Genomic DNA, 27,740 nt, shown 5'->3' with positions numbered 1-27,740 from the left:
AAGTGTTTGACTGTGTGACTAAAGGGTACAGACAGTGACAGAGAAAGAGGGGGAAAAAGGCAATTTCTCTTTCAAAACCAAGTGTGCTTCCTACGGAGGCAGCATGCTAAGACATTAGCGGCATGCGCGCTTTCAGTGTGAAGGTTTCGAAAGGTAGGAAAACCAACATTCTTGGAAATCTTGCTTCAGCCCAATTCTAATTCAGAGAATACGTTATGATGGGTTCAGTAATAAATCTGAGGTGGTGAAAGTGGCGAGAAAATGTTGAGTATAAATACATTTGAATTTCTTCAAAAACTATGAAGGGTCACAAAAATGTGACTGTTTTGTCCAATAACTGTGTGTGCAGTATACTTTACTGTTCTTATGTTTGGGGTTAACAAGGTTTTTTTCTCTTCAAGGGTGCATTTATTTAATAAAAAAAAAAAGTAAAAATTATTATATTAGGAATATGGATGCCACAAGCACTAATTGGGAAATATTGTTATGATTTAAAATAATTTGTTTCTGTGATGTCAAAGTTGAAAAAACATGATCCTTCAGAAATCATGCTAAAATGCTGATAAAATAACATTTTATTGTTATCGAAGTTGAAAACATTTCTGCTGCTTAATATTTATTTTGCATTTTTTAAAGATTCTTTGATGAATAAAGAGTTCTAAAGTATGGTGTTTGTTCGAAATATAAATATTTTTAACATTGCAAATGTCTTTACTGTCACCTTTAAACGATTGAATGCTTCCTCGCTGAATAAAAGCGTTAATTTCTCAGAAAATAAATCTTACTGACCCCAAACTGTTAAACGATAATGGGCTGGATTCACAGGAAACACTCATACTGATAAAATGTATATCCTGAATGCTCTGTAAGTCACTTTAGATAAAAACCCTCTGGCAAATGAATGAATAAATGCGCATTTAGAAAACGAGGGAGAATGAAAGAGAGAGAGATATAAGTTAGTGAGAGGGAAGTTAGTGAGATAACAGCAGGAATGTATTCCATTAAATTAGCTTTCATGTTATTAATTTCTTTTCTGCAGGTTAAATGTGATTTCATTGTACGGTGGCTGTTTTGCATACTATTCGGAGATAGTTACCATGGGAAACACGGGACAGTCTGCATATGTATATGTTTAACCTTGCTTTATCCTGAAGGGAAAGTTTTATAACAGAGCCAAATGTATTTGTAACTACATATTTCTACGTCGTTGCTAGGGTGATCTGCATGGATGCAAAGAGAAAAAAAAAAATGGATGTTGAAGCTTGTGAATTTTACAGTTAATTACAAAGAAACGGCAAGTATGTGAGATTTTCTGAAACATGGCACGGTTTGAAAAAGAAAGTTTTTTGATACGCCGGTCTCTAGATACAGCTCAGCTCTTCAGCATGGTGATAGTGGTGCAGGCCTTATCAAACAGCGCTAATGATTATGTGCCTGCACAGACTGAAGTGAAGTGAATGAGGCATGTCACATGATCAGATGTGTTGAAGGGCAGACAGGTTTGGCTCGGTGTGACTGTCGGGGCGGGTGAAGGTGAGAGCGTGGAATCTAATGAAGGCCTGTTATCTGCTCTAATGTGTTTTTGGGAGGGCAGAACTCATTCCCAGGGCGCGCAGTGCCGCTGTTGGTGATTGTGCATTATTGTGTTGCCATGCTTTTAGAGTTACCATGACAATGCATTTGATGAGATAACAGTCCTGGTTTTTGGCAGGGTTACACTTCTACGCACACACAAAACATGAATACAGTAATAAGTGAAGTGGGTAAAAAAAGTGGGGTGACCCATACTCAGTGCTTTGCATTTAACCCATCCGGTTTAACCTATCTAATAGAGTTTTATGAGTGTAATGTTTTTTAAAGTTTGCTGAGTTTTGGAAAATGTGCTGTATAAATAAAGATGATGATGATGCTGTTGTAGATTATTATTATTCATTAAACTTTTTGGATATTAATCTGACTGAATGTAAACTATCCTCAAGTTTGGATCAATACAAATTATTTATAGTAGTGTTTTGTTATTTGAAAAAAGCCAAATAATAGGACGAAAATGGGTTGGGCTTGGATTTTGAGGTGGTGAAAGATATGAGCTTGCTTTGTAAGGCCTATCTATTATTCAAGCGCATAAACTGAATATGCTAATCGAATGTAAAATAACGCTACGTGGCCTTCGCCGTATGAGTTAAAGCTAATAAATCTGTTAAAGCTGCAAAAAGGATTTTTCTGTTTTGATGTTTATTAAACATTCATGACACCAAAAGCCTCGGGAACATTAAACCGCTGTGAACCAATATACTGTTAACCATCCGTTTTCATTTTCTAATTGCAGAGGCATGCATTTAGACATAATTTACACGCATGTGTCATTTCAGGCACAAATAGACAAAATGATTCCAGCGACGTGACTATCACAGATGCACACATTGTATCGATGCTGAAATGATATATGCCGTGCGGGCCTGTCTGCACAATCCTTGTTACATCAGCAGAAAAGTCATTTCAGGGAGAGAGAAAGCTGAATTTTTCAAACCCCATAAGGGTTCGTCGAAAAATTGTCAGCATTTTGTCACAGAGAAAGACACTGAACTTCAGCACTATCCGTACCGATGTACTGTAAGACTCTTTAAATAGGAAAGCTTGCGCTGAAGTGCTGCTTACCGCTCATGTACACTGCTGTATGTTTGTAGTGAAAGAAAAGATTACTTCCCTCTGAGTCTCTCATGTCTCACCATTCATAATCCTCATTCTGTGACTTGAAAAAAATGGGCTGCTTGCCATAAGAGAGACAGTCAAATGCAAGCGACCCCTTTCTCTCATCTCGGCGCGAAAAAAGTGGGTCGGCTCCGTGCAGGGCAGCCAGAGGCCATGGAGAGACAGAGAGATGTCTGGGAGAAAGCAGGAGAGATTAAAAACAGTGTTGAGGATGAAGGGAGAGAGTGTAAGCGTGAGGTAATGCCCAAATCACATCAGCAGCTATTCTACTTCTGAACGCTCTGATCAAGCGTGGAAAGAGACCTGCCGCCCCATTGATCTGACCTATTTACAGCACCGTGTGTGTGTGTGTGTGTGAGAGAGAGTTACTGTGAAAGAGAGAAAGAGTGTGTTAGCGGTGATGTGTATAGTTTTATTCAGCACCACTGAGAAATTAAAGTCTGCTAATGTAATATTTGGAATGAAACGGTCTGTTTGGGTCTTCCGCTCTGCTGTTTTGAATGGCTTTCTAAAGCTCGTGAGTCTCTCTTATATGTGTTTGAATGGAGGACCCTGATGGCAAAACAAAAAAAACGTAGGCCGTATCAGTAAGCTGTGGAGATGAGAACAGGACAGAGAATGGATCTATCAGTGTGGTGAACTGGGACGCTGTTGTCTGGCCAAAGGCACAAGCATTGGCCCTTCAGCTCTGGATATCCACAGTAGAGGTTCGTCTACACCAGCAATATGGCAACAATAATCAATCAATATGATGATATTTGGCCATTTCAAGATTAGCAGCATCAGCTGATAACCCCATCACTTACCTTTTTCCTACTGACAGTTTTTGTTTGTTTCTTTGTTTTGTTTTGTTATATTTATTGTTTATTATATTGTTTATTTGTTATATGTTATTTATTCATGAATTATCAAAAGTAATATTTAAAGTCTTTTGTCATTTAATAATATTATATATTAATATTGTATCAAATTATGAATTTATATTGTGTATTAATTTATTTTTGTATATATTTAGTAATGTTATTTAAACGTTTTTTTATTTTATTAATTATATTTATCGTGCATTAATTACATTATACTTCTAAATCTCTTATCATTTATATATAATATGTATATTTATTGTTTATCTGTATATAACTATCTATAAAGACAATTATAAAGCAACATTTTATTTTTGTGTTATTTCCTGTTTCAATGGGCAAGAAAAAAGTTATTTATACCCTCAGAGGATAAACTTTTCAAGATGGCTTGGTGCCTCTTTCACATAGCTGATGTAAATCTGAGAAATTCTCCCAGTGCCTCATATCCTTGAGATCTATTCTGCCATTTGTTTTTCGATTTCTTTTTTTAAAATCTGCATATTAGTCTTCTTTAGGCTTTAAGTGTGCTTTCATTTCAAAAATCTGTTGGCCAATCCACATACGGCATACGGACGTCTCCCATAATCCCCGGCTGGCACCGAGGCCCTGCCGTGCATTATGCTGTTCATTTAAAGTAGGAGCATATTTTACAAAAGCATTTAGCACTTTAAACTGTTGAGCCGTGATGGGCTAGTTTTGACGAGCTTCAGTCGTTGATCGCGTCATCAGATTGCCCAAAATGAAGCTGTGAGACTCTGAAGTCACTCGTCACTCAACTGATCAAGACTTTATAGAGAGTAGTTTTTCCTTCGGATTGATTCTCCTGCATGGGTTTGTGTCATTTCCTTACTCTATTCTTATGCACGAGTGTTTTCAGGTTACTCTTAATTTTTCTGACAGACTTTTTATCTCACTGTGAGTTTAGTGAGGCAGTGCCGGCGCACGTGTGTGTGTGTGTGTGTGTGTGTGTGTGTGTGTGTGTGTGTGTGTGTGTGTGTGTGTGTGTGTGTGTGTGTGTGTGTGTGTGCATTTGCCCATTATATTGGAATAAATGGTCTAGTTGTTCTTTTAGCCATCTGGACTGGATGTGACTCAGCTGTGCTTTATGAACTTTTAATCTCATTTCCGGATCCTGTCTGTTTGGCCGTTCACATGATGCAAACAACTGCATCAACATACCCCATTCCTGAACAGATAATATATTGATTCATATACAGTGTGTGTTGATGTAGTTTGTCATTTGACAGAGATCTCTCTCTCTCTCTCTCTCTCTCTCTTTTTTTTCCTCTTCCTGTAAGAATGATAAATGGTTGCATTATTCTTCCTCTAGACACAGATGGCGAGGACCCATGTAATCAGCTACACACACATGCGCATGTCCATATGTTGATTTTATTTTTGTGCAGTTATGAATATAGATTATGCATTATAAATCTTTTTTTATCATATGAATTCTATAATTAAGAATTGTGCAGATAAGTATTTATTATAATTTATTTATGGATATATAAATAATATTGTTGGACGACGGCTGTAATCAAAGTAAAGATGGTTACAGCCACATACAGGAAATGTATCTATTATTATTAATGCGCAAACAGACTGCGGACTGATCCTAATATTATATCTTTTGCTTGAAAATAGTTCAGTGCCAATTACGTGGTTGTCAAAATTAAAAGAAATTTACAGAAGTGATTTAATGATTTAAAAGCACATTAAATGTAAGTAAAGTGTCTACTTTTGAGGTTTCAAACAGCTTTTTTGAGAATAAAATGTCAACATTTGGTTCTAATAATGTTACATTGTCATTTAGTGTAACATGTTTTGTAAAAATTCAAACAACATGCTTATTCTGATTAAAATATATAGAAGAATAAGGAAGCGTATTCAATTTTGTTGTGTTTTAAAAAATCATCTTACTGACGAACGGGCAAAACCTAGGGTGGTGGCAAATTGAAGAAAATTTTAATTACAACTAATTAGCATTTGGGGTGAAAGTAATTCATCTTTTAGTGCGTTGTAAATAGTTTTTTGTTGTAAATATTTAAAGCAGTATTACACTTTTTGTCTTTGACCCACATATAGGCATCAGTTTTTAGCTGTTCGCCTGACGTCAAGCCTCCTTCAGATCAGAATGAGAATGAGATGACAATGAGTTCACAATGGTTTCTTTTGTATTTCGGTGTGTTTAGTGATTCCGAATGGATCGGTATAGTAGTGTGGTATTAATGTATAACTGAGCCTTAATTGAGTTATTAAAAATATCCGCAGTGACATTTTTAAATAAAAACACTAAAGGTTTAAATCTTGAATTTATTTAGTTTAAAAATGCTAACATGGGATTGAAAAATAATAACACTGGAATGAAAAGGTTGGGAGCTTTAATTTAAAAAAAGTTGAGAACTGCTAGCTATATGCCATACTAATATCAGTGCTTATATATGTGCTTATATATCACCCTCTTTCTCTCTCGTTCTCTCTTTCCCTCTCCTGTGAATTTGATCTGTGCGTCCTTCCTTGCCTTCAAGTCATTAAAATGCTAATGCATGCTTTAACTTCTCAATTCTGTGGTGACAGAGTAGGACACAGTCAGTAGATGTAACTCTCTCTCTCTTTCTCTCTCTCTCTCTCTCTCTCTCTCTCTTATATTATTTCTTTTGAAACTTAATCAATTATCAATTATTAATCACATTAGTCTCGTTAAAGTGATTAAAGTGTGAGTAACTTAGTTATGGAATTGTGAGTTAAGTACTTTTTATTGAAAGAGGTCTCATTTTTTTAAACCAAATTTTCAAATCTGCTATTCACTTTTTTCTATTCATGAGTTTTATTTTTCTATAAATAAATAAAGGTACTTATTATAATTAGTTTATTCTATAATTTAGCATAAATTATTTGCAATTGACTCATTTATGCAATTAGATTTCTTTTTGTTCATTTATTCATACGCATTTATTTTTATACATTATGTATAATGCCGTATATTTAATTTAGTCATTTATATTTACATTCAGTCATTTAGCTTTCATCCAAAGCGACTTGCAAATGAGGACAGATATCAAAATCTAGAAAAGGAGCAGTGATATGCAAGTGCACGTCAAAAAAGAGAGAGAGAGAAAGCTATGTTAGAGGCGTTTTTTTTTGGTATTGTTATTGTATGATAAATAAAAAGAAAACAAAAATATTAGAAAAGCTAGTGTTAGGATTTTTATTAAGAAAAAAAGCGGTAAATGAATAGAGAGCAAGTCTAAAAGGGACTTTTTTAAAGAATAGAATTAGAATAAAGAGTGCTAGAGTTAGAGGGTTAAATAAAGATGGAGTATTTCAATTGAACTATTTTGTTCAAAAGGTTATGTCATATTTTATCATTTTATTTTATAATGTATGTTATTTTTTTCTGCAGAAAACGCAATATTTCCATTTTTTTTTGTCTTTTATCAGAAGTATAGTCATATGCAATATAGGGTAATAATGCAATTATTATTATAACGCTGATATTATTATTAGTGTACATCCGGCTTCATGTGCGCAATATTCATCTGTCATTTGGGCTGAAAGACTATTTTTACAGTATGTTTTTGTAGTGTGCTGAACTTTTTTTTTTTCTTTTTTCTTTGATGAATCGTAATATGACTCCTTTAAACACACAATCAACAAAACACTTCGCAGCCTGTCAAAGCGAGAGAGGACTGAAGAAGAGTCGGCATACACAGAGGGAATACCAGAGTGTGACACAGGAAGGAGCGGAGACAGGGGACGGAAAAAAAAGACAGAGGAAATATGCATTAGTAATCAAACCAGAGCAAGTGGGTCACGGAGTTTATTAAGAAAGGGGAGAGAGAGAGGAAGACATGTTGAATTCAATAACACAGAGAGCAAAGTGTAATTCAATAACCGCCGTAACACAATTTCTAATGTATCCAGGAGAGAAAAGCATGTGCTCGACTGTCCGTTCTTGCCAGAAAATGTTTGTGAGATTCACTATTTGCGAGATTCTCTGGATGTGCTTGCTGTGTTTGTGTGTGAACGTGAATATGTATATGTGTGTGTCAGCGGGTTGGCCTTCTGTAGGGAAGCAGTGCATTGATTTCCAGCCCAAAGTCCAATCACATAAATCTAGTCTGGCTTGAGACAGCGGGCCTATTAGCCAGACCCTCTGACTGGATTAACGAGACCACATTCTCTCTCTCACACACACACACACGCACACACACACACACACACACAAATATACAGTTGACCTTGCCTGTGCATTTAATTAAGATGGTCTGCGTTTTCGCACACAAACGCAGAAGGCTGATTAAAGACATGCAGTCAGCTCTGAAATGCAATGCAAATATGATAAACGGCACTGAAAATGACAAATAACGGGTGATGATTAATGTTTAATATGTGTCATGTTTCTCTTTCAGAGACTAGAGAGGACCGAACCAAGAGGCTGTTCAGACATTACACTGTGGGCTCCTACGACAACTTTACCTCATATAGGTAATGTATATATGTGTGCATGCAAAAAAAAATTAAAAAGAAAAATTAACTATTTATATATATGTATGTGTGTGTATATATATATGTATATGTGTGTGTGTGTGTGTGTGTGTGTGTGTGTGTGTGTGTGTGTGTGTGTGTTAAGGCATTTTGGTTATCAATAGTTTAAAGCAAACCTGAGAAAGTTTTTGGTTTTTGGTATTGAGTCTCTCCTGCCATCTAGAGGATAGAGGCTGTGAACACGCATTACATCATGCTTTTGATTTTTACCACTCATATTTGCTTTTAATTTGCACAAGTATAGTTCTCATTTCGCATTTTATTGCCTGCAACATATTTACTTTTGTTTCTGTTTGTTTTAAATAAAAAAAATAAATGCACGATAACTTGATTAAGTGAATAGAGAACAGAGAACTGCATTGTAATAAAAAGCAATCAGCGCATGCTACTAAAGTAGAGGTCGTGTCATGTTTTACGTTATGCTCAATGTTACAGTGTAATTGGATATGCAGATCTACTCTATATCTCTACTGTGTTTCGAGGGACAGTCAAATTAGATTGGATGTCCCACCAACGAATAATTAAATTTGATGCTGTGTGCTTTGATAGAAAGATAATGACTAAATAAATGCATTTTCCATATGTTATGCTTTTTATAAATTTAGTTATCTGCTAGTTTCTCACAGCTTTGCACGGCATCACATTTAAAGTTTGTATAAAATGTGCGTATTTAACAAACCTACTGATGGTAAGTGTCTTTCTGAAGAAAAAAAGAAAAAGAAACTCCATAAAAAGCTTTGAAAGCTATACATTTTGAAAATGAATTGATCTCAGTCTTTAGAATGGTGCACACTATATAAGTGTATCCTTCAAATTCAATTTGGCGTCCAAACCCACCAAGGTCTATTGAGGTGAATTCTTTACATACTCTTGCATGTCAATCCTTTTTAGTGTGAACACAACTAGGGCTGGGCGCTATGAATTTTGCTATACTGTGGATACCGTAGATACTGGATACCGTGGGATTCCATTGGCTGGACAAAGATATCCCCCCCATTTTCTTTTTCCTCATAAGCGGTAATAAAAGGAAACGCTACATTGAGAATGTTCCAAGCGCGCCATCTGCTGTCAGGGAGTGAACTTGCACGTTTTTGTTTGTTTTTTTTAGTCCATTCGCCGTTTTTCTTTTGCACAGGTGGTTTATGTAACGTAATTTCACACATCTAAAGGGCTGTGACGGTGGCAATTTTTTACTATCGTTGTGGGAAATCACCAATCACCGCCTGGTACGGCTCGGCATGATTACAAACCGTTCTCAGCCCGGAGCTCTTGGCGCGTGGCGTCTTTTCGGAACTGCGCAGGCGCTCCGCGGGTCATGTGACAATAGTCAACCAATCAGCTTCACCCTTTCCCGTAATAACCTTGTTTGAAAGCTCAGCTGAAATAAAGCAATTTTTGCTACCCGTTTAGATTGCACTACCTCCCAGTAAAAAGATAGGTAGCACAAATCGATAGCGAATAATGCTACTTATCAGACTGTGCTACCAGCATGTTATTCATGTGCCTTAAGGCTTTTTTTAATGTCCAGACCCTAAACCTATATATATATATATATATTTCAGGTAGCACCGTCTGATATGTAGCATCTTATGTTTGAACACCGACATGTGAACGCTCCCTTAAACGATTGTATTCACGTTCAAGATCAACTCCTTACTATATATACGTTTTAAAGCTTGTGTTCTGGCTGGTGCCAAATAAGTTTGTTAGTGAATTAGATTATAGAATTATTAACATTAGAGTGTGTGGCGTCAATGTGCAGGAGCCCACCACCGTGGTAACACAGTTGTCATGGCGACCGTCACAACCCCACGCCTTACCTCTTGAAATATTTTTTTTTTGTACTTATGTAAGCTTAAAATACATATTTTTCACAAAGTTCTACTAAAATGGGATTTAAAAAATCATATTGCAATATAATATCAATATAGCATGAACAATGGAAAATACCGTGATATGAATTTTTGCTCATAACGCCCACCCATAAACAAAACACTGCTGTTTTAATTCTGTTGATTCTGCATGCGTAATATATTTAACACAGTAAAGTGTTTTCGAAATTAAAGACTGATTGATGTGAGACGGAGGATAAGATGAGATGAGTTTGGGAAAGAGAGAGAACAAGAGAGGATTAATTACTGGAGTCTCTCTGTCAAACTGATACTTTTCACTCCATTCATCTTCTCTTGCCAGGATGCTCAACAACAGCAAACAGGTCTAGAACAGCAGCCTAAAGAACTGCACCCAGTCAAATCAATTACTTTCTGAAATGTACTCGAAACTTACAAGACAAATGAAGCTTCTCCCAGACTCTTAAAATAATCTGTTTCCCAATATGAGATGTGAATGAATGACCTTCACCTTACTGAAATCCTCACAGGGGCTACGTTTAGAGTAACACTGATTCAGCTGTTTGAAGCTGCCAAGATGGCGATCCATCTCTGAACTATTAACAGCATATGCTGGTTAGCTTAAACCAGTGTGTTATGCAAAATTTACCCTGCTGAAAAAACCCACAGCTAAAACCAGCCTATGCTGGTTGGCTTGTTTTAGCAGGGTTTTTGCCACTTTATTAGTAGTAGCATTCATATTATCACAATATAATTTATCCCAATTATTTTTGTTTTTTTCCCTTTTTTAGAGAAATGCTAAATGACAAACATTTTAATCACCGCTACCAGTCTTAAGTTCAGTCAACAAACATGAAGCATATTCTCTAATTACTAAAGTTCTATCATCTCATGCTAAATTATTACAATATCATATTATAATGCAATAACAAAATACTATGGCGATTATATTTCCAAGGTGTCCATAGAGAGTTGATACTATTTACAGTGATATATTGAATTTGATAGGTGTCTCTTACATTGTCCCACAGAAACATCAAAATAGTGTAGATTAGTGTACAATGCTTTATAATAATAATATATTCTTTGTAGTGTCCTTTTCATTCATTCAACACATTCATATTGGATATTTGAACGGTTACTTTCCTTGGTAATTAGTTTCTTTTATAAAGATGACTCAGTTACTATGTCTGAGAAGTAACTAGTAACTATAACTAATAACTTTTTTAAAGTAGCATGCCCAACACTGAATATAAGTAATATTTTAGTTCACATCCAGCTACGCTAAGTGCACTAAACTTAGCACTAGCACATGTAGACCTAGCTAGGGCACAGACTGAAAGCACACATTGGTTGAAGTTAAAATATATGCTGTCAGCTCTCTAGTCCTCTCGCAAGTGTTCATAATATGTGAATGTCATTCATCGGTGTAGTTTCATTGACATGGGCTAAACTGGAGTTAACACGCTCATGCACGTTACCCTCAGCTCAGGGATCGTTTTAGGGAACTGTGTGCACTACATTGACAAGAAGTCAGCGCTACAGGAAACCTTCTTTCTGAGGCCTAATGGCCTCTATATTCATTTTCACACTTCATTATCTCATCAAATTATCATTAGCCGGTAGATTAGCTGAACTTGACTGTGAGGGCTTTTGTAAGCTTATAGCAAATATTTGAAATGGTTAATGCATTTATATAACAGAAATACTATATAAAACATAATTCAGCCGAGACAATGTACGCACACTTATATACACCATAGTAAAAATAAATTAGTAATATATGAAATAAAAATAATAATGTATATTTGGCAATATATATATAATTTGCAGTTATTTTTACTCTGGTATTGCCACAGATTTACTATATTGCATGAGAACAGATATCATATTAAGCTTTTGATGTTTGCCGCTTTTCCTAAGTGTTCTCTTTTGCATAAATAGCTAATGGGAAATGCAACCCAAATATTCCACTGTCCCAGTTTAATGTGGCTTGTCTGGGATTTTGTTCGTAAACAAAACCACAGCAAATGCCAGTTCCAGACGCCCAACCGTACACTGATGTTATCACAGGCGTGACTGCTGTTCTGTAGGACAGAGTGTTTCGTTAACCCGAGGCACTAACGACACCGAATCATCTGTAATTGATCTAATTGATTCTCCACTGCTTAATTAGATTCTTGTCACTCCTAATGCATCAGTGATGAAGACCCTCGGGGTCTGAGAGAGAGAGAGAGAGATGAGATTTCTTCTAATAGTTGACGATACAGACACCAGTCGTTGCTCTGGTCTCATGTGATCACATAGACAGCTTTTAGTCGTTTTGTGGCAATTATTCTGCAATCAGCACACAAGCAGCTGTTCACAAGGACTTTATTATGCTCTGTTTGTAAAACAGATTTTTAGACGATGTGGGAGTTGTTATAAACGAGGTGCTGTGTTTAGAGATGTAGATTTTGCCGTAATAAAATGAATATCTTTTTCTTTAGCTTGACTGGCAGAGTGTGGCACCAGCACTGCCAAGGTCATGGCTTTGATTCCCAGGGTACACAGAAACTGATCTATATCATGAAATCAGTGTAAATTGCTTTTCACACTACGATTAACTTTGGATTAATGTCTTTTACACCCTCCGCCGGCTCTGAAGGCGTGAAGTGTGAATCAGTGCAGTGCTTGAATATCACATCAAGTTGTTTAGCAACAGATAACCAATCATAAACTAATTAATAATGGCTAAATAGTAACAGTAGCAGATGAGAGGCTTACATTTTTGTATAAGTTTAAGAATACTTAAATGTATAAAGTGGAACTCGAGGGTCTCGATGGTCTCCAGTGTTTTTTTTTGTTGGTTTCCAATATTTTTTCGGAAGTCGCCAGAGAGTCACCGGAAGATCAGGTTAGGAAATAATTATGAGCTGGAAGGTAAATTTTTTTAAAATGAAAACACATGCATGATCAAATTATTCAAGCTATGATAGATAAAATGGTAACACTTTAGAATAGGTAACACTTAACTATTAACTACGATTTTTGCCTTAATAAATTCTTCATTTGCTTCTTATTAATAATTAGTAAGTTAGTTGGATGTTTAGGTATTGGGTAGGATTAGAATAAGGTCGTGTAGAATAAGCCATATATATGTGCTTAATTAGCACTATTAAAATGGCTAATATTCTTGGAATGCGCATGCTAATAAGTAGCTAATGTGTAATATTCACGAATATATATATGCAATATTTGTGAATATTAAATTACATGGTAACACTTCACAATAAGGTTTGCATTAGTTAACAACATTAGTTAATGTGAACATTTCAGCATTTAATGCATCATTAAAACCAGAGTTGTGTTTGTTAACATTAGTTAATGCACTGTGAGCTTATATGAAATAATGAATGACTGCATTTTTATGAACTAATATTAACAAAGATGAAGAAATACTGTATAAATGTGTTTGATCGTGTTAGTTAATAAATGACACATTATGAATTATCTCGATGTACTATGATTAATCAACTGGAGAAAGTAGTGATGTCTGTTAATTACAGATATTTATAATTAAAATAATTACATTTTGTACCCTTTCCACCTGTAGTGTCTTGCCTTAAGCACGCGAAGCCCATTGGTTGTCTTAGATAGAAGCGTCTGCCAAATGTCATGCAAATGCAGCACAGTTAAAGCAGTGAGGTTAGCGAAGCGATATTTGTATGTCTAGTGCGCTGTTTGTATGTGTGTGTTGGCGGGGGGCTGATGGTGTCTACAGGCGGGTAACTGTGGCTCACATGAGTAAGGAAGAACAGATTTGTCCCTGCTGTTCGCACTGATGATAACTATCTCCATGCATCCAGACAGATGGACCGTGTGTGTGTGTTAAGGGGAAGAGACCACCACAAAAAAAGATCCTTTGTGTGTCTCCCTTTCTCTTTTGTGAGCACTCGTCCCATCTTTTCATCACTGATGGGCTGCACTTTAAGGCATGGCTGCAGGGTTGACATTGTCTTTGTGCATTTCTGGCTTTTAAAGGACGTTTTTGTCTCTCTACTGCATTCGGAGTTGGATAGCGGAAAGAGTCGAAGGCCCTCATTTGTCTGTCCTTTCGTTTAATAGCATAAGAGGCTGGATATTAGCATTTGGTCCAATCTCCTAATGCAGTTAAAGAGACAGTGCTGGAGTCAAACAGAAGGACAGGAGCTTCCACCTGAGCCTTTTCATAGCTTCCACGCTCTCACAGCCTCAGCTTTTAACCAGATTGGCTCATCAGCGGAGCGGGACGGGGATCAGGGAGAGTAGCTGTGTGTGGGGGTACGTCCAGGTGGTCCTGCCGTGGTGGTCCTGATACAGGCATGGTGCTGGAGTCTGACCTCACTGTCCTGCTCTCTCTTATGCCCAGTGATTACATCATCGAGGAGAAGAACGCCGTGCTCCAGAAGAAGGAGAATGAGGGATTCGGCTTCGTCTTGCGGGGAGCAAAAGGTAAGATGAGTTCATGGCCTCGGTTGGCTCTTCCTTTCCGAGTTCATGCTGCCTTCACAAAACTGGGTTGCATTACACACTTAAAGCCAACGCGAAAACGCTGTTCGCAACACATTTTAGTTTTGTAATGTGATGCATTTGCAAGTAAAACAAAATATACAAATCATTTTTGTAGAATTTTAATTGTTTGGATTGTGAAAACTCACCTGTCGGAATGGAGCAATACTGTACTTTAAATAGATTTGGTTATGGTTTAACATTATCCGATAACCTATGTGGCTTATGTGTTTTCGAAATTTAAAAAATTGACATTACATTCTTATGGATGTGCATAGTAAGACCAGGAGCCTTTCTAATTATTTAATTAATAAATATAAAAATAAATACAAATCTTATAAAAATGTATAATAATTAATAATTATTATTGTTGTTATTGTTGCTGCTGTTTGTTGTTTTAACACTAATTACCAGTAGTTAATAATAGTTATTCTTTTTATTGATAATAAATCAAAATAATTTAACAAAATATTAATATTCAATTATTTAATAATAATAATAATAACAGCTTACATTCACAGGGCACAAATGGATTGATATACAGAGAAATAGAAAAAAAAAAAAGAACCCTAAAATCAATAGATTCATCTGAACAACGTATAGTAAAATGTACAATGAATAACTTTTTAATATCCAGTGAATAAGCAATATAGGAATTTATGTAAAAAACCAAACCTTCAAATTTTCTATGAAGTAAAAATTAATATTACTATAACATCCATCACACATATACAATCATATGAAATACATGATAGTTCAAACTCAATCCATATTAGTAGTGCAACAGTGTGTGTGCTTTACAGATGGGGTTCTGGTGACAACATAAAAAAAGTGCTTTTTAACCTCATTAAATCAAATATCACGTTCACTTGTGGTTCATAGAGAGGTGACTCTACAGCATTATTAGACACTTGTGCTTGACAACACATACAGATAAACAGGGTCTATGAGTAGTGTGTGTGTGTGTGTGTGTGTGTGTGTGTGTGTGTGTGTGTGTGTGTTAGTGCCCAGTCTCTGGGGTGGCACCATCCTGGGTAGTTGTTATGAGTTCCTAATGCCATCTGTTACCCACATGGTGCATTAATATCTCTTATGAATATGGGTATAATCAGTGTCTTTAGTGCTTTCATAATTTCTATACAATGGCTTCCTCAAAGATTAAAAGGAAAACACTTACAGATTTATTTAGACATTAGACGATTTTATTAGTATATAAGTAAGCCATTCATTGACTTATTAAGAGTCTAAGCACCAGTAATGTGATATTCTGTGTTTCTCTGTGTTTATGCAGCGGAGACTCCCATTGAAGAGTTTACACCCACACCTGCCTTTCCTGCGCTGCAGTACCTTGAGTCTGTGGATGTTGAGGGCGTGGCCTGGAGGGCGGGGCTAAGGACTGGTGACTTCCTGATCGAGGTATGTGATTGGTCCGCTAAAACCCTGGATCAGTGGTTCTCAATACCAGTCTTCACGTACCCCCGCTGCCCAAAATACGGTCTTATTTTATAAGACCTCTCTTATTTAACACTCTTTTTTAACACGGCCTGTTAGAAGTGAGCTCCGTTCATGAACTGTGTTCAAAGAGACATGGTCCCTACACAGTGTTCATTTCTCCCTACTCCCTGAACAGGGGATATCCATTTAAGTTTACTTCACTTTGGAATATTAATTCACGGATTGCGCTGCGCAAAGGCTTCACACACGGACGAGTGTGACATCACACAGCTCTGTAAATAAATACAATTTAAATTCACGTCTCGCACGCTTCAATGCCCTTTGAATGGACAATATGTGGGTACGCGAGGACTGGAATCGAGAACCGCTGCCCTAGATCTTTCTGTATCTGCTATTCATCATGTTTCACATTTTCATCACATTAAAATGCAGTAATGTTTGTTGCAGTTGTGTAATGACCTTGAGTCTAGTCTGAGAGTGTGGGAATGTGCCGGAGGGGTGGAAAAACATTAATGATTTCTTTGTGATTTCTCTCTCAGGTGAATGGTGTAAACGTGGTAAAAGTGGGGCACAAGCAGGTGGTGTCACTCATACGGCAGGGTGGGAATAAGCTCCTGATGAAGGTGGTGTCAGTGACACGCAAGCCAGAGTCTGAGGAGTCAGTCAGGAAGAAGGGTAAGATGCTGGTTCTTCTCAAACAGAACTGTTCTGTCCTAAACAATAAATCTACTGTATTTTATTTTATTTTTATTTTATTATATTTTATTTTATTTATTTTTGTGCTTTTATTTTATAATTTTACATTTTAATTATTGTTGTTTTATATTTTATTTATATTCTATATTCTATACTTTAAAATATTTATATATATATATATATAATGTTTCCAGATTTCTTTTCACTTTCGTTTTAATTAAAATTTTAATTTTCTTTCCGATAATGAAAATGCAACTATTATTAAGAGGGTTTGCAACATACAAATAAGGTCTGCAATTTAATATATTGCTCAAATGTAGTTAATGTGTTTCTCTCAGTTAAGTCAGTTACACGCAAATTATGTAATATTGAGTATGGGGTATTATAGTTGAGTTTTAGGGAATGTGCTGACTGCTGGTTTTGTTTGTTTATTATGGGCGGGGCTACTGCAGTCAGACAGAAGAGCTCTTAAAGTCACGGGTTGCTAGGGAACCGGTCTCTGATGCTCTGTACTGTATGTGATGATCAGACAGTGAGAGATTTCTCTCAGCGGGGCGAATCTAGTCTCAAACACGAGGAAAAGAAATGCTGCAAGAATGAAAAAAGGAACGAGTGTAATGATCATAGCCGATCGTGACGTTAATGACTGTGTTTGTCAGAGGAGAAAACTTTAGGAGCGTTAACTAAATGACAGGGTTATTTGTCACAAGGAATTGTGATGACTAAGCCGATTGAAGTGTTTTCTGTGCAGCCTTTCCACATGCACACATTTGTGCATTCCTACACCCACTCTATCGATTAGCAGCTGAATGAGTCCACCGGTAGAGTTATTAGAACCACAGCAAAACCTCGAAACCCAAAGAGGTAGTCTGTTCAATATCAATGCAAACTATCCTCACTTTTACCTGCAGCTCCCACACAGTCCGAACCCTTCATTGACCTGTGTTTGCCTTTAGTGTAAGATGGAACAGTCATTTACCGTAGATTGAATCAGGAAGGTTGAACTGTACTTTTTGCATTCGCTCTATGTTTTTTGCAGCTCTTTATAGATGCATGAGACATACTCGCTGTTTTTGCAGCACCTCACTCAATGGACATGTCTAGTTAAATTAGTGTTTGTTCTGTTGTTTTTATTTGTTTTATTTATTGAGTTCTGAATTGAAGGGAAATGACTCCACATTTAACATGCTCCATTAATAGTTGTATTTTATTTAAAAATTAAATTAAAAATTAAAAATTAAATTAAATAAAAAATTAAAAAATTAAAAAATTAAATTAAATAAAAAATTAAAAAATTAAAAAATTAATTTAAATATATATATATATATATATATATATATATATATATATATATATATATATATATATATATATATATATAATATATATATATACAATGAGTCAAATATATTAACTACACTTTTTAATTACTATAAATTAACATTTATTTATTTATTTTAATTTATTTAATTTTTTAATGAAGTGGATTTTGTTGCCAGGGAAAATGCGATGAAAATGCCTGAAATGTCTGTAGATTATAAGATACACAGCTTAATATATTACTTAAATGTAATTTAAACAGTGAGTCTCTAAGGTCCAAATTGCATTAACTACACGTCTATTTAATGCATATGGCAAATGCTTTCTTCCGAAGCACATTGCATTGCATTTAAGCAATATATTTGATCAGTTCTTCAAATGAAGTCAAACCCATGACCTCGGTGTTGCTAACTGGATGCTTTGCAGCATGCAACAGAAATGAACAGATCCTTAACCTAAAATCTGATTGTCGATGAGAATGTTGTTTTTACTTAGCAAAATCACGGTCACCTGCAAAGTTATTGCAGGGTTATTGCATAACTCTCGGCTATGCGAACTACCACACACTTACACACTACTGATGAAGTAATAATAGAGTGTCTGTTGTTAGTTTTGTGGCTATATCCTCCCACACACACATACAAACTCACACACACAGATTCTCACAGTTGAAATGCACAAACCCAGGCCTTGCTCCTGCCAGAGTTGCCATGGTTACTACAATGCATGTTTGAAGTAAGTATTGCATTAGTGCCTTGGTATTTCTCTCCTCGTCTCTCTCTCTCCAGCTCCACTCCGGTCTGCAAGGTTGTTAGCTGAAGGAGTGAGGAGTTTTACGCCGATGTTACTGAGACGACAGAAGTGTCTGATCTACTGGAACTCTGATCGTTTTCTTGGTGTTTCTTGTATCGCTGCTTGGGAGTTTATAGCATGCTTTGGACATAGCATCAGGTTTCGTTTCTGAGAGACAGAAGGAAACTCGGCCACCATTTGGGTTGCAAGAGGCTAAATGTGATATGAGGGGTTTTGGGAGACGAGTATTTCTTTCTAGCATCGGAGGGCCACCAAGAACGGAAGTTGGTTTCTGGTCGTGTAATCACTCAGGAGATGTCTGCTAGTTGCATGATTGTATGTTGCATGTCAGAGAGAGAAAGACGAGAGGAGAGAGTTTAATCGTGGTGCGGCGGTTTGGTACGTTGATCTTCGGATGAAGATGGTGAAAAAGCGCTGGCAGCTGCCGATGGGCAGCAGCCGTGAAGGCCCCTCGCCACGCCATCCTATCTTCTCATCTACTCCATGCCTTTCCTCCACAGCGCCCCCGCCGCCAAAAAGAGCTCCCAGCACCACCCTCACCTTGAGGTCCAAAAGCATGACCGCTGAGCTAGAAGAACTAGGTAAGAATTCCTTGTTGTGAGGTTGAATATTTTTTTCTTTTAGTTTTTGTCCTAAAAGGAATAGCTAACCCAAAAAAGACCATCTGAGATGTAGATGAGTTTGTTTCTTCATCAGGACGGATTTGGAAAAATGTAGCATTACATCACATTACATCACTGAATGGGTGCCGTCAGAATGAGAGTCTAAACAGCGCCATTTCTAAATGGCTGTGATATTTAAATGTTTCTGTCACGTCATGCCCGGTGTGGACATGGTATTGTCTATGGCTGTCCAAACTCGATCCTGGAGGGAGGAGTTCCAAGCTCCAACATGCCTCAACACACCTGCATGGAAGTTTCTAGCATGCCTAGTAAGATGTTGATTAGATTCGGGTGTGTTTAAAATGGGTTAGAGTTCAACTTTGCAGAACACCGGCCCCCCAGGACCGAGTTTGGACAGCCCTGGACAATACCATGTCCACACCAGGCATGACGCAACAGAATGATTTAAATATCACAGCCATTCAGAAACGAGAAGTGCACTTCACTCCCAAAAAGATTTTTAAATTATTAGATATTAGATTGGATTTTTAGAATTAATGAATATAAAACATTTTTAATATTTTTAAAAGGACATCCGGAGTGACTGATAATGATCATATGCACTGTTCGCACTGGCTATAAATGTCACCCAATGTCATATTCAAATTCACATTAGACACTTTTAACATAGAATAAAGCACATAATAAGCAACTAAGATGATCATTTTCATACTTTATATATTGTTGTTCTAGCCGTGACTAAACCATTCTAAAATAGAAACTGCGTGTCGCCATCTTGGCTGGTTAGGATAAAAATTACTTTCATTAATATGGAAAAGATATCTTTTAGTTAGGTCACGGTGTTATACTGTTTTCTCCAGTGGAAAAAGTTTTTATCAACTGTTTGGACTCATTCTGACAGCACCCAATCACTGTATGGGATCTATTGGTGAGCGAGTGATGTAATGTTACATTTCCAAAGAAGAAACAAACACTGTAATTTACTCTATTGCTAAATAAGCTGCACATTTTTTTCACAATTCAGTATGCACTTTTTTTTTAAAACCTATATGCATATGTAGATAGACATTTTTGGGCATTAGGGTTCTTCCAACTAGCCAGTCATTCAGATTATGAAATAGTCAATTAGGAAAATACATAGTTTTACACATCCTATTCCCCAAACACATGCACACACATTTGGATGCAGCATTTTCTCTCTGCCGGTCTATCTCTCTGTTGCTCTTTCTTGTTTATTTATTAACTGTGTCATCTCCCTCCTGCAGCCATTTGGGCTGTTCAAAACATCAGCTGTGCTTTCCTCTCTCGCTCAATCTGTGCTCTGAGTTTACTGAGTTTATTATACATGTTCACTCACGTTCACACACTGAAACACATATCGACAGACATTTGCTGCTGTGAGACTTTAATGGAGAAGTGTTCTGTACATTTATTTCATGCTCAGCCTCTGCAAGGAGGAGAAGAGGAGGTGAGTTGAGGTTTTTCAGAAGCCAACAAAATCCCAGAAATGTGTGTATGCAACCATCCTCACCTTGCTCATGCTGGAATATGATTTATTTAGCTCTGTTCCGAAACCTAGTGAGCTGCCTACCTAACCAGTATTTTTAGGTATTCCCGTCACAAAGGCAGTAAAATTATGCCCTCATGTTTTGAATGTCCCAAAATGTAAAAGAAAAATTCTAATCTTAAATGTACTATACCAATATAAACATAAATTGATTATATTATTCAAATTTTGAAAATTTAATTGAGTAATGACTAATTAATCTAGTATTTCTGAATTTTTTATGCTTATTTGAATTTCACACTCTTAACGTAGCAACGTGTGGTGATGCCAAACTGGAAATCCTTTGTGAGTTTCACCTCTCATATACTTCACACAAGGAATTCTATTTGTGTGGCATGTGGAGTGTTCCAAATGAGTCACTTATGAGGTTCTATTTGAGTTAGGATGCTGCCATAGGGACTGTTCACACAGGATGCATTCTTGCCTCCATCTGTGATGTTTTTAATTGTTTTCTTTGTCAATGTGCAATACCTTAATAAACTTCTTAAGAACATATGAATGTATCCTGTGTAAGTATACAGCCTGGCAGGTCTATGTGTTGGAACCGAGCTTTTCATACTACACCTAAATAAACTGTGATGCATTCCGTTAATTACATGTCATAAACATTCCCATTTCATAATTGTTTTGCCTTTTTTCATTTTAAAGCATGTGATAAAATGAGATCCATATAACCTGTTGAGAACTTCCTGTGTGGGTGTTTATAATGAACCTGTTTTTATGTGTGTGTTTTTTAACAGAAAGGCTAGATGAGATTTTGGCCTCTCAGGAGACAGTACTGAGGCCAAAGGTGGAAGCAGACTACAGAGCGGCAACGGTGAAGCAACGTCCTACGAGTCGCAGAATTACACCAGCAGAAATCAGTGTAAGATACAGTATGTGCACACACGCTCAGAAAGAGTACATTTTAGTTGCATTGACCAACTCCGTTTTATATACACAGTGGACTTTAAAAGTCAAAAACATTACTTACATTACATTTATCAAACAGAAACCTGGCTTGATGTAGGCTGATGGTGTAACAGTATAGTTTTCCAAAACACAGGTGTATGCTGGTATTTTCAGCAGGGATGAAGCTTTTTTACAATAACTGTAACCAATAGAAACACTTTGTTGAAAATATGCCAAAATATTCTTGCTTGACCCTTTTAAACATAAATCTTTTCTTTATGCAGTCTCTTTTTGAGCGGCAAGGACTTGCTCTCCATGGTGCTCTACACCCAGCGTTGGAAAAAGCCCACATGCAGCTGCCGAAAAGCATGGCTAGAACAAAGTCTTTTGGTAATTCTTTAGGAATCTTTTACATACACTCCTCAATTAAGCCCCTCAATTTGAAATAGCAGTAAAGTGCTTGGCTTTGTTCTGGTTTCTTTTATCTATCCGTCCTTTGATCTTCAAATCTGAATGCATTTAAAAGCAGAACTTTGACACAAAGTAATATTTGTAAGAATAAGGGAAGCCATGAAAGGAAAGACCAAAGATCAAATCTGGAAACTATTGCACACTTGTTCGTCATCAAAGCTCAGCCAAACCCAAAATAAATTTTTACACATCTATCTGTCTGTCTGTGCAGGAGCAACTGAAGAAGATCGACTGTCAGCCCTGGCAGCGGAGCACAGGTTTCCGCGGAGCTCCTCCATGACGGACAGCTTGAGAGACAGCCATAGTATCCCTCCACCTCCTCAAACGGCTCCCCCACCTCCCCCATCGCTTTACTATCTAGATACTGGACCCCCTCCTTCATTCTGTCCACCCCCTCCCCCTGGCCGCATTCACGACCCCAGCCGTTCCAGTTTTAAACCAGGCTCTGAACCAAGACTGCACGCTTTGCCACAAACAATGTCTGCAGAGCTGTTTGAGCCACCTCGCCATGCCTCCCACATGGATCGGCAGAAGAAAGCCCGATCCATGATCATCCTGCAGGACTCCTCCCATCTTCCCGTGGAGCCTACTGACATCCCCAGGCCAGGTCCTGTTTCAACTCCACCTGAAAGGATCAAGCGGAAAGGTCGGGTCATCGATAACCCCTACGCCAATGTGGGCCAGTTCAGCGTAGGCCTTTTCACGCCGCCTCCAAGCAAGCCACAGCGGAGGAAGAGTCCGCTTGTAAAGCAACTGCAGGTGGAAGATGCTCAGGAGAGAGCCTCACTAGCACTGGCATCCATCCATGCGAGAGAGCACTCTCCCTCTGGGCGCCTAGCTGCCCACCATACCAGCAGGGCTGAGTTCTATCAGCAGCAGCAGCAGCTGTTGCAGGAACGCAGTCAGGCTCAGGCTGAGGCACTGTTGCATGGAAAGGGGCCTTTCGCTGCTGCCATTGCTGATGCGGTAAAAGACCGGGAACGTCGTCTGGAGGAGAGGCGAAAATCCACAGTCTTCCTATCAGTGGGCACTATGGAGGGCAGTTCGGCATCACCCCCAGAGGCCCCCTCACTCACACCATCCCGTTCTGTTGATGAACGAATGCTCACACGTGAACTTGGTCAGTTGCCTCCTCCCGCACTGGCATTGCGACCCTCTCCTGGGGGAACCACCTTCATTCACCCACTGACGGGCAAGCCCCTGGACCCCAACTCTCCATTGGCACTTGCGCTGGCCGCAAGGGAACGGGCATTAACCTCCCAGAGTCAGTCCCCTTCAAGCAGCCCTGAGCCCAGAACTAAACACGAAGCTGCCGGAGGGGTGCTGTATATGGAGACCCAGACCAAAGAGGCTGAGCGTTCAGAGGGTGAGGTGGACTTTGCTTCGCCTCCCTTTTCACCTGCAACGAAAAGAATTTACGAGACCTCCGCCCCCACCAGTAAAATCCAGTGGGGAAGTCCCATATCCACCAGGAAAGAATTGCCAGAATTGAAAGAGGAAAGAAAAATCGAAGACAAGAAGAGTATGATCATCAGCATCATGGACACGTCTCAGCAGAAAACTGCTGGGCTTATCATGGTTCATGCAACGAGTAATGGGGAGGCTGTGGGGGCCAGCCCAGAACACACCATTCCCTCTCCCTCTCCAAAGGGGGGACTATCAGAGAGCCCGAAACCCATGTTAGCTGAAATAAAACGAGCCAAGTCCCCTGGACCCGATGCTCCTTTGAGATCCACCCCACCTCCAGCCACAGCTCCAACTTCCCAGCCACCTCCCAGCCCATCCTTAGATAAAACCCTTGCACAGGGAAGTTCTGAGGAGGATATGGAACCCTACACGGTCACATTGCCACCCGCCATGCTCTCTTCCAGCGATGAGGAGACCCGCGAGGAGCTCCGCAAAATCGGTGTAGTTCCTCCACCGGATGAATTTGCCAATGGCCTTCTTGGAAAGACACCTGCAACTGCAGTACCTCCTGCCCCTACGTCGGCGCAGACAACCCCTTCAGCCCTGCCCTCGGCTCCACCCCAACCCCCCGCCCCTCCAGCAGCGGTCGCCACAGCAGCACAGGTCCCCGCTAGCAGTGGCCCGCAAGCAGCCTCAGGGAAGCCATCTGAGTCCCACCTGGGCCCAGAGTCTGCTGCTGACTCCGGGGTGGAAGAGGTAGACACTCGTAGCTCCAGCGATCACCACCTGGAGACCACGAGCACCATCTCCACCGTCTCCAGTATGTCCACACTGTCCTCGGAAAGCGGCGAGCCCACGGACACCTACACCACCCACGCAGATGGCCAGACGTTCATTCTTGATAAGCCGCCAGTGCCTCCAAAGCCAAAGCTCAAGTCCCAGCTCAGCAAGGGCCCGGTGACGTTCAGGGACCCCCTGCTCAAGCAGTCATCTGATAGCGAACTGCTCTCACAGCAGCACGCGGCTGCGCTGGCTGCTGCTGCGGGAGCCTCAGGCCCGGCCAGACCCCGCTACCTCTTCCAGAGACGCTCCAAGTTGTGGGGAGACCCCGTGGAACCCCGTCCGCTTTCGGGGGCAGAGGAAGGCAAGCCCACTGTGATCAGCGAGCTCAGCTCTCGGCTGCAGCAGCTGAACAAGGACACACGCTCACTCGGGGAAGAGCCACTCGGAGCTTCACTTGACCCCGGAAGGAAATCACCCGTGGTCGGTGCAAGGTAAGGTGTGAATCCTGGAGAAGACAGAGTGCATTTCAGCTTCGCAACTAAATCCAAACTTCTATGAAAACAAATTCAACACCTTTTCTAAAGCAACATTGAAAAGAGAATAAAGAAGTTGGTTGTTTGTACTGCAAATGCAAGTTTCCTTTTGGTTAAGTAACACTATTTTCCTATTCCTGAATAACAATGTTTAATTGAATCCCAAAGTTTGCATTTATAAAAATGAAATAAAATGAACATAAATTATATATTAAACATCACAAAGAAAACCAAAGAACATAACATTTTTCGATCCAGAGTTCACAAGATTTAATAAGTAGTCACCTTTAACTTTATTTAAAAGAAAGCTAATACAGAACCTTACTGATTTAGAAGCATTAAGTGTTAATGTTTAACATGCTTCCTTCATTGAGACGTTTGGAGCCCCCGAACTATCTCAGCATTGGACGACCCCTGGTAAGTAACATAGAACGGCCTCAGACTAATCACACAGCTCTACCATATAGCCCGTAGACAATAGTTAGTGTAATACAGACTTTTCTGTAGACACACTAATGCGCATAACCTGAGCTACAGGGACATTTTGAGTTAAAATAGTTAAATGAAATAAAAATGTTTCATATGAAATCAATAAAAGTCTGTTTTTTGCTGTCTTGATTTTTTTTAAAGCACCAGCTATGTACTACTTTGCTTATATCCTTAAATACAGCTGAAGTCCTTTATATCCCAACAGATGTGACAAGGACATGGAAGACAGTAAACCTTAGCTTTTAGCCACTAGGGTAAATCAAATGTCATTCCTTTTATTTTCTATTCTTTAACATCCACTAATCCCATATTCAATCACTTTTGCTTACATTGTTCTGGGTTTTATTAATCACTTCTGCAGGTTCTGTGTTCCCTTGTCCACCCTGGCAAATCACCCAAAATGTCTTTCCCTTTTCACTATTCTCAGTGCATCTGACACCTTTTTCAGTGAACATGATATGACTCAAAAAAACATTCTTGAAGACATGCAGTAGGGTAACTACATTATGACAAATTTAATTTGAAAAGCACTTGTTTAAGTCCCTCTTGCCATTTGGGTGTTCACAAGGTAACAGATGGCCTGAGGGCATGAACCATCTCAAGCTTCGACCTTTCACCTTCCAAACTCTGTCACATCTAACTCAGTGAGCTTTTCCCTGCCGCCTGCTTCTCTATGGCACTGTGCTAGCAGTATGTATGTGGGTTCGTGCGTGAGAACTTGCAACATCGTGAGATATGAATGTGTTGTTTGACCCATGTTTATCACAGTAAACCTGAGCTATAAATCCAACCCTTTAGCCAACCCTCAATAAAGTTATTTTAAAACTGGATTGAATTAATTGAATCAGTTCCGAAAGTTGTAATTTTTTAATTGGATAATACAATGTAAAACCAACGTAATTATCACAGTGTCAACATTATAATAATAATATCTTATTCCTCTCATTCTGTGTAGATGTTCTTTTCCTTTCTGTCCATTCAGACATCCTGTCCAAGCTTACTGTTTTGTGACACTTTCATCCATTAATCATGCTAACACAGTGATCGCTCCGGCTTCTTCTTAGAAAATTTGTTGCTCATGTAGTTTTATGCATTGTTAATGTTTCATGCATATTTGTTCATTTTGCTTAATTTTTGTTTCATTTGACCAGAATAGCACCTTACCCCAGACAGAGGACGCATTAAAAGAAATGCTGTGTTTAATTTCACATCATCAGAAGTCACTCTTTATTGATAGTGTCTATATGTGCATCATTGAAAGCTGAGGTCTGGGGCTAGCTGCGCTCTGGTCTGTGTCGCTACACATTTGGTTTGCATTCAATTGACATTGTTGAGGATGTGAAGTGTGTGGTGTTTGTTTTTGTTCTGTCATGGACTGATGCTAACAGACCGCTCTCTCTCTCTCTCTCTCTCATTGCCCCTCACTCTCTCTGTTTCTCTCTCTCTCTCTTTTTCTCCATCTCCCTCTCTCCCTCTTTCTCTCACTCTCTCTTTGCATGCTACGCTGCTCTGTCTAGAGCTGAATCTGAGGCTAAGCCCAGAAGAGCCGGGCACCTGTGTAAGTGCGCATGAATCATCTCATCTCTCTTTTTTCTGTTTTTTTTTTTTTTTTTTCTGTTTCCACACCTCTGAGTCAAGCCCTGATCATCATCCACACTTCCTCATTTACTGACCCGCCTTATGCTAATTTGGCAAGACCCCTCTCAACCCCAGCTTTTTCATTGGCTGCTTAATTCTCAATCCTCAAGTTATGGAGACAAAAGGATTCGATCAGTTCAAGTATAGAGCATTAGTTTTTATTTAGATTTTCATAGACTGCTTGTACAGATATGAGGGGTGCAAAAATATGTCTGATTTGACTAGTCATGGAAAAATCTCAAATTATAAATACTGTATTGTTATATATTTTTTTAAATAATACAGTAAGTAATTTGAAGGTTGAGAATATACATGTCTCCACATCTGTCGTCTGTTGTTTCTCATGTTGCATGTTTGGTTGTGCTTTCAGTGTTCTGCTGTAGTGCTCATAAAATCTGTGGAAATCTGCCAATGTTTTACATTTCATTCAGATTGCATTCAAACTCACATAACACCCCAGTCATTGATTGTTAACTGAGTAATTACATCTGATCTTCGCTTCATTGCACACAGAGGCAGGTTTTAAGTGGAGAGTTTTTTTTTTTTTTTTTTTCTAG

The 27,740-nt window shown here is 38.5% G+C and overlaps 1 protein-coding gene across 3 annotated transcripts in view; it reads left to right on the top strand.

Moving 5' to 3' along the window:
* shank3a (SH3 and multiple ankyrin repeat domains 3a) overlaps positions 1 to 27,740 on the top strand; it is a 225,513-nt gene that overhangs the window by 191,435 nt on the left and 6,338 nt on the right. For all 3 annotated transcript variants that reach the window (XM_043264469.1, XM_043264470.1, XM_043264472.1), the window contains 9 exons: positions 7,982 to 8,057; positions 14,358 to 14,440; positions 15,789 to 15,913; positions 16,492 to 16,627; positions 19,282 to 19,362; positions 20,849 to 20,872; positions 21,712 to 21,836; positions 22,147 to 22,252; positions 22,545 to 25,014. In XM_043264469.1, coding sequence (XP_043120404.1) covers positions 7,982 to 8,057; positions 14,358 to 14,440; positions 15,789 to 15,913; positions 16,492 to 16,627; positions 19,282 to 19,362; positions 20,849 to 20,872; positions 21,712 to 21,836; positions 22,147 to 22,252; positions 22,545 to 25,014 — 3,226 coding nt within the window. The remainder of the gene's footprint in view (positions 1 to 7,981; positions 8,058 to 14,357; positions 14,441 to 15,788; positions 15,914 to 16,491; positions 16,628 to 19,281; positions 19,363 to 20,848; positions 20,873 to 21,711; positions 21,837 to 22,146; positions 22,253 to 22,544; positions 25,015 to 27,740) is intronic.

This window comes from Puntigrus tetrazona, chromosome 18 (genome assembly GCF_018831695.1).
Source record: "Puntigrus tetrazona isolate hp1 chromosome 18, ASM1883169v1, whole genome shotgun sequence".
In the NCBI taxonomy this organism is placed as follows: Eukaryota; Metazoa; Chordata; class Actinopteri; order Cypriniformes; family Cyprinidae; genus Puntigrus; species Puntigrus tetrazona.
The sequence above is the reverse complement of the archived record's forward strand: the minus strand, read 5'-3'. Positions and strand labels throughout refer to the sequence as shown.